Raw genomic sequence first — 7,766 nt, 5'->3', positions numbered from 1 at the left:
TGATTATATAAATATTACATTTAAATTTTAAATTTGATTATTTATTGAGAAAGATAATGAATATGTTTAAATTGAATGTTTAAATTTAGATTATATATGTGATAATTTGATTTATATTTATTTCTTTCTACTAAAAAAATTGATTAGCTTTTTTAGGCCAAAATTTGAGTAATTTATCTTTAAATTCAAATTGTCATATAAAACTAACCATAATAAACAATTATTTAAATTAATTGGCTTTTTACAAAAAAATAAAAATAAAAAATAACGGGAAAAAATTACCCGCGGGGAACCCGATCCCACGAATTCCCCGCGGGGATTCCCCGCCCCGATCCCCGTTGAAAATTTCACAGGGATGGGGAATGAAATGGAGAGCGGGGACGGGATGGGGAATGACATCCCCGGCCCCACCCCACCCCGTGGACATCTCTAATCACTGACAACAACTATAAATGATAGCAATTAATAGCACACTTATCAAATTGAAAGCTATCACCAACAGCAGCTATTAGTGATCGCCACTGATAGCAGCTATCAGTAATAGCAACTAATAGCAGCTCTCAGTGGCTATCATTGATAGCTGGTATCAGTAATAAATTTTAATTTGAGAAAAACGGGAAGAAATGCACAAAATGGTGGTTGGGCGTGGGCTTGTTAGTCTTTTACCATCTTTTGTTCTAGATATACAATTATTTTATCCTTATACTACATATTATTTTATTTTTTATTTTAATATATTCCATTTATGCAACTATCCCTAAAATTAAATAGGACACTTTTGAAAAGATTAAGGACAAAAATAAGACAAACTTAAATGTTTAAAGAATCGAAACGAACTTTCTAAAAGTTTAGGAATTAAAATAAATCATACTTGAAAGTTCAATCAGATCTAAACTTATTCATATCTTACCAAAAAAAAAACCCTTAAACTCCATTCCTCTAATCCAAATTTCATATAAGTTCCACTTTGCAATTAGATACTCACATGTTAAACACTTCCTAAATATAACTCCAACCACATTACAAACTTTTAAAACCCAAAATGATAATGAATGAAGTGTTCTTTTTTCTTTCCAATCCTAAAAAGTATCTTAAACAACCAAAAAGCATCCAATTTAATTAGCTACTCATCTTTTTTTTTTCTTTAACAAATTACTAAAGGGAAGAGGAATCAAAGGTACACCAAGACATCCCAACTAAGTTGGTATCTCCTTAGCACCCTCATCAATACCCTGAAGCCAATAATATATATTTTAATAAAAAAAGAAGAGTATGTACAAAGAGCTCGAGGATAGCTCAAACAAAAACAATGGAAAGAGTGGCAACGGGATTACAAGCTACCCATCTTATGTCAAGACATTTTCTCTAAACCCCCTCTTACATCATATATTTTTTGGGGTTGGCATTTTGTCTTCACTTCACCAATTATGTCAAAAGCCCATTCCCTTCTTTTTAACCTATTATTCCTCCATTTTCTATCCCTTTCAAACTCTCAACCTCCTGTCTTAAAGGGCATTTTTTTTCACAAGAATTATGAGGATGCGTTTCATACTCAAGACTTGAAAGTACTAAATTCATGAGTGACTTAATACCAACAAGTCAATCATCAAATTTGATTATTATAACCAATAATAAATATAAATAGAAAATGAAGTCTATCAGTGATAGCCACTAATATTTTCTATCATTGATAGCTTAATCTTTGATTATATTTTCATAGTTAATAGCCACTTATAGAAATCTATCATTGATAGCCAACTTAGTGAATTTAATTATTAAAGTTGAATTTCGAACTAAAATGTAACTGTCTAGAAGTTATCACTAATAGCATATTTATCAGTGATAGAAGTTATCATCGAAAAGAAAAAGGACTTATAAATGTTTGGGAAGGATAAGAAATGGGCAAAAAGGTGTTCAGTAGCTATAATTGATAAAAGCTACTACTGATCGCATGTCACTAGTGATAGAAGCTAATACTAATAACATGTTATCGATGATAGAAGCTACCCGATAGCACGTTATCGGTGATAGAAGCTACCACTGATAGCACGTTATCGATGATAGAGAACTATCACTGATAGCATGATATCAGTGAGATCATTGATAGCATCTTATCAGTGATGTTATTAGTGAAAGAAACTATCACTGATAACCACAATATGAGTGATGTTAGTGATATCGGTGATAGAACTTAGGTGATATCTATATATCGAGTTTCTTTCAAAGGTGATGGCTAGTTATAGAAGTCTATCATTGATAGTCTTAAGTGTTAATATTTTAAGGTTGATTCTAATTGATGAAAGTCTATCAGTGTAGCGACTGATAGCTGCTATCAGTGATGGCCAAGATAAAAGATTATTAGTGATAGTTATTGTGGTAATCAAAGTTGTTGTCTTCTTTCAAAGTTGATCACTATTTATAAATCTATCATTGAGAGCCACTGATAGCCTTAAGTATTGATATTTCAAGGTTGATTCCAATTGATGAAAGTGAATCAATGATAGCTACTGATAATTGATAGCAAATTAAAAGCTAATATTTTAAGATTATATTAATTTTTTTTCAAATTGAAAGCTATTGCTGATAGCAACTATCATTGATAACAATTGATAGAAGTTATCAGCAATAGTAACTGATAGCAGCTATCAGTGGCTAACTGCTATGAATGATAGCTTTCAATTTGAGAAAACTAGGAAGAATCGAGCAAAATGGTGGCTAGGCATGGGTTTTTTAGTCTTTTATAATTTTTTGATCTATACATGCAATTATTTTATCCTTGTACTACATATTCTATTATTTTGGGCTTGAATTCTACTTATGCAACTAGCCCAAAAAGAAATCTATGATTTAAGAAGATGGAAATAATTATATATTGTAATTATAAATTAAAGAAATGAAAAAAAAATACTTTTTGGTTCCTAAGTTTTAAAGAATAAGTACATTTATTCTCTTATATTTTAAATTAACCATTTTGGTCCATGAGTTTTAAAGAATAGGTTTAAAAGGTAGTTCTCTAAGAAAATCTTTAAATTTAATATGAAAAATATAAATGCTGAAGTGGCAAAATGACATGAAAAAAAATATTTTTTTAATCTTTTCCTTTCTTACTCCCTCCTCTCTCTTGTTCTCTCTCGTTATCTCTCCTCGTCTCCATGACCCAACTCTTTTCAATTTTGTGTTCAAAACAATCTCAATGGAAAATTCCAAGGGATTCTTTTACACTTCAATTTCTCCCTCTTTCTCTCTCACTTACTCCTCCGCGGCCGTGAACGCCTAATTTTAACTCGAATTTGATAAAATGGAATATTGTGAAAGGATAATAACGAAGAAAATGAGTGCAAGAACACTAACGCCTCTGCATCTCCATTTCCCGAGTGTTTTTCTGGTACCATCTTGCAGCAAACTCACACCTTTTTTTGGTTGTTTTTGTGTTGTGTCCAATTTAAATTTGCTCTCATTCACACACCCTTTGTCCAATTTCGGAATTTATCAATGTTACAATCTTGTGAAAAACAGAGCTCGAAATTGGACACTAATCAAACTATCGCAGAGTAAGAAACTTCCACACTGGAGATGGCAGCCAAGGAGTAAGTGAGAGAGAAAGAGGGAGAATTTGGGGTGTAAAAGAGAGTGAGGCGACTCTTTAGGGACATTTAGGGCAAGGATTATCTTAAAACTATGATAAAATGGTGGTCATTCAAACCGTAAAAATCGAACTGTTTCTAAAAACCGAACCGAACCGAACCGAGAACTCAGTAAAACTGAAAAATGCGATTCGATCCCGTTTGAAGAAATTTTGAAACCGAATTAATTCGGTTCGGTTCGGTTTCACTTTCGAAAACCGAATTTGAAACCGAACCGAACCGTTTTTAACTAATATATATTTATTTATTTATATATTTAAAGAAAGAGTAAAACCGAATTTAAAACCGAACCGCTTTTAATTTAAAGAACAAAACTGAATTTAAAACCGAACCGAGCCGAACCGTTTTAAATTAAAAAAGAATATAACATGAATTTTTTAAAAATGTCAAAATCGAATTTGAAACCGAACTGAACCGTATGTGGTTCGGTTCAAACCAATAAATCGGTTCGGTTCGATTTCACATTTTAAAAAATTCGGTTCAGTTCGGTTTGACTACCGAACCGAACCGTTTCCACCCCTTATGATAATTATCTCTTACTACAGTAAATACTATTTCAAAATCCCCAAGTAACAGTCAACACTACAATATTTACTATTTTTTGCCGCTTCTACTATTTTATATTTATCATTTTCTTATTCTTTGCTACAGTGTTTAATATTTCCTTCTCAAACTAAAATAGTTTACACCTCAAACTAAAATAATCCATGCCCTAAACTCAAACTATCATAATCCAACTATGATAACCTAATATTATACATTTAAAATATCAAACATTAAATGCACCTATTCTTCAAAGCTTAGGGATCAAAAAAACTATTTCTTTTCTTAAAAAAGATGAACCAAACTGAATTACTAGCACTACTATCCTTGTTATCATTTTACTATTTCAAGAAGGGTTTTTTTTTTTTGCTAACCTAAAAAAAAGGGTTTTTATTCTTTAATAAAACACAAGAATTGTAGAGTAGAACAGCGATGCTCGAGTGACCCAAGATGGGACCCACTTACACCATTCTTATGTACTTCAAACCTCGTCCACGTATAAACACTCTAAATGGCAAATGGGTTTGATTCATCTTGATCCGCCAACCATGAACAACGATAATTGTACTTAGCCGTCAATCCAGTAGCAAAGTGGCTTCACCTTAGCCACATCAATTACAATAAAGATGAATAAGACTGTAAAGATGAACAATGTGATTCATATAGGTCATCTCCTCCATCGTTGGCTAGTTAGCTTGTTAGAAAACATGTAGAATTGTTTGATATGTTATTACCACTGTCACATTTGACACCACTAGAATAGCAATTTGCACATCTATTAAAAATAAATTCGATGAAATACTTGAGGATGAGGATGACAAGGCTTAAAAAAAAAAGAAAAAATATCTATTAAATACTTAAAATAAAAAAGAATTGATAAACAAAATCTATATAAAGATGCTATTTTAACCACATAAAAGATTACGCAACATCAAGTTTGTGGAAAGCTAGAGTGGAAAAACCAAATTTAATAGTGAGATCTGAAATAATCAAATGGCCATATTCCAATAATCTCAAAAAATGGCCAAAAATCAAAACGGAAGTTTAATATTGACCATCTACCACAATTTCTCTCTTTTTTTTTTAATGTATATAAAGGGTAATATTGGACCCATCTCGATTTTGCATTGTAAATTCTCTTTAGCTTTTGGGTTGTTTTTGTCTTTTAATTCTAAAGACTGCTATTTTTCATGAGTATTTATTTTATTCAAATTTGACTTTTCATAAAACCTTTTCAAATCTTCTACGATTTCTATTAGAAAAGATTACAAAAGAGGATCTATGTTACTTTTCTTTCAATCAATTTTACGTCCAAAATCTAAATGCCAATGAATATTTTCCGGCGAGAAAGAAAAAATTGAATAAACTAGAAATAAATATATAGCATAGAAGCTTTGCCTGTAATCCACATGAACATAGACTTAATTACTAAAAACCTACACAACATTTTGCTGAAAAAAAGGGGGAAAAGGACAACTACGTTAGTATCAAATGAATTTCACTCAGCATCTGATGCTTCGTCTTCATCTTCCTCTAGGATGTAGACCAAAGCACGCTTTCTTGCAGCAAAAACACAAGCCACTCCTCTAGATGCTGTAACAAGAATACCAAGAGCTTCTGTTTATAACGTTCGGGCTACATATAAAATATACAGAGAAATATTACGATGATAAACACTTACCACTAACAGCCAAAGGACGAACGACAGGGTGAGGAATGTTGCGAACTTTCTCATTCTCCATTTGCAATGGGACAACATAGTCCTAGAGAACACAGAGCATTAATCCAAGGTTATGAGCAAAAATACACTTTGAGGGAAGAAACCCACAACATTTAAAATTTTTTAGATTTTGGGGAAGTGCTCCGATCTCCAGAATATTTAAAATATGTTTTAATTATTTTTTATTTTTTTTTATTTTTTTTAAATATATGAGCCACTAAAAGATGTGATTCTATTTAACAACAGAGCTAGCCCTGCATTAGAGGACATGGCCATTCGCCGAAGTCAGTTTATGAAACATGGGGAGTATTCTTTCTGCAATTGACTTTAGAAATAGTTATGTGAAAAAGAAAAACTATACATTCATGATGAATCTTATCAGTGAGATTTAAGCAAAATAAAACCTTGAGTTGAAGGACCTTCCAATTGTCCAGACAGTGAGATCTTGGCATAGATACAAACGGAAGGTCATCTGGTTCCACGACCATCATACAGGAACCAACAGAGCATTCAGAAGTAGAAATAGTTTCATTTAATAACAAAACAGTTTGTCCATCCTGTTTACAACCAAATAGGATCACTAATTAATCACACAGGATCCCATCAATCTTCTACTTTCCTTTGTCTACAATTAGTGATGGAGAACAAAAACTTGCTAGACTTGAACTGTTACCTTGTATAAAGAAAGATCAACACACTGAAAACCAACTGGAATAGATATTAAGACTGCTTCAAATGAAGAGTAATCCTTGTTTGAGCCACTTTGGTCATGAATAAATCCCCTGATTATGCCTACACAATTTGCATTATCTGCAAAAGAATCATCTGGGACTTTGAAAGATATATAATCTATGAACTTCTGCTGACAACTCAGATCGGCAGGGACAGGTTCACAGGAATCCTACAAGGGGTTTAAAAGCAAATTGAAAAGTTAACAAACTTTCTTAAATAGTGTACATTGGTGGACATCATGCTTTTAGAAACTCCAGTCAGTCATGGTAATGAAAAATAGACTTATATTTAACAATTAACTTTGCTGATAAATTGGACAATCTAATCGTTATGAGAATGACGGACAAATCTCAGTAAATAAGTAAACAAGAGACTAAGCAATACCCTCTAGCAAAATAAATACCTCATAGTATGAAACTGAGAGAGGAACACAGGAAGATGGGCAACTTGACGAGGATAGAAATGAGAATAGGGACAACATATCTTCACAAAGTATTTTCTTTGAGATTGTACTAAAGGGCATAAGAAAAGCTTCCTTGAAACTGTGGAAGTAAATTTATCAGTTAGATATCAATATAATAATATACAAAGTACATATGAGTAAACAGAGAATTTCAAACAAGATATCCAAATTCTTAACTATCTTGATCTTTGAGAAGCTTATAAATGAATATAAGTGTGAAATGATCACCAGTTTATTATGGATATGTGGACTGGCCATAGGAGTGATTAAGTCATTGGATATATAAATAATAATAATAATAATAATTAAAAAAGAAAAAGAAAAAAAGGGGCAAGTCTCATATGTATTCTAAGGCAAAAAATGGTTAACATAGAGGGCTTTTCTTATCCACCTCCCTTTTGGCAGGGTGACATCTTGCCACAACGACTTTTAATCATAAACATTGAACAGTTTCTCTTTAAAGTGGTGCTTACCTTTTCTCTTAACCTGCTTGTGAATGAACGCCCAACATATTAAACGCACTCCTTTTCTTTCAATCCATCTCTCGTGTTTATATTTCCCTTGGTCTAAAAATAGAAATAATCTCATACTTGGTTGACTTTTAAACGGAGCTTTTGTAACCAATTTGAATTTATAATTCTATAGACCTACAATTTGTTTAGAA

At 32.1% G+C, this 7,766-nt stretch overlaps 1 protein-coding gene across 4 annotated transcripts in view; it reads right to left on the bottom strand.

Annotated features, from left to right (window-relative positions):
- Positions 1-5,522: 5,522 nt before the first annotated feature.
- APC4 (Transducin/WD40 repeat-like superfamily protein) overlaps positions 5,523-7,766 on the bottom strand; it is a 50,274-nt gene continuing 48,030 nt past the window's right edge. For all 4 annotated transcript variants that reach the window (XM_039038124.2, XM_039038126.2, XM_039038127.2 and 1 more), the window contains exons 16-20: positions 7,043-7,181; positions 6,581-6,808; positions 6,312-6,464; positions 5,869-5,950; positions 5,523-5,780 (exon numbers count right to left, since the gene is read on the bottom strand). In XM_039038124.2, coding sequence (XP_038894052.1) covers positions 5,686-5,780; positions 5,869-5,950; positions 6,312-6,464; positions 6,581-6,808; positions 7,043-7,181 — 697 coding nt within the window. In that variant the 3' untranslated portion in view covers positions 5,523-5,685. The remainder of the gene's footprint in view (positions 5,781-5,868; positions 5,951-6,311; positions 6,465-6,580; positions 6,809-7,042; positions 7,182-7,766) is intronic.

Source organism: Benincasa hispida, chromosome 8 (genome assembly GCF_027475165.1).
Source record: "Benincasa hispida cultivar pf3 chromosome 8, pf3_genome.v1.1, whole genome shotgun sequence".
Classification (NCBI taxonomy): Eukaryota; Viridiplantae; Streptophyta; class Magnoliopsida; order Cucurbitales; family Cucurbitaceae; genus Benincasa; species Benincasa hispida.
Note: the sequence above shows the minus strand (reverse complement) of the source record. Positions and strands in the feature narration are given on the sequence as shown.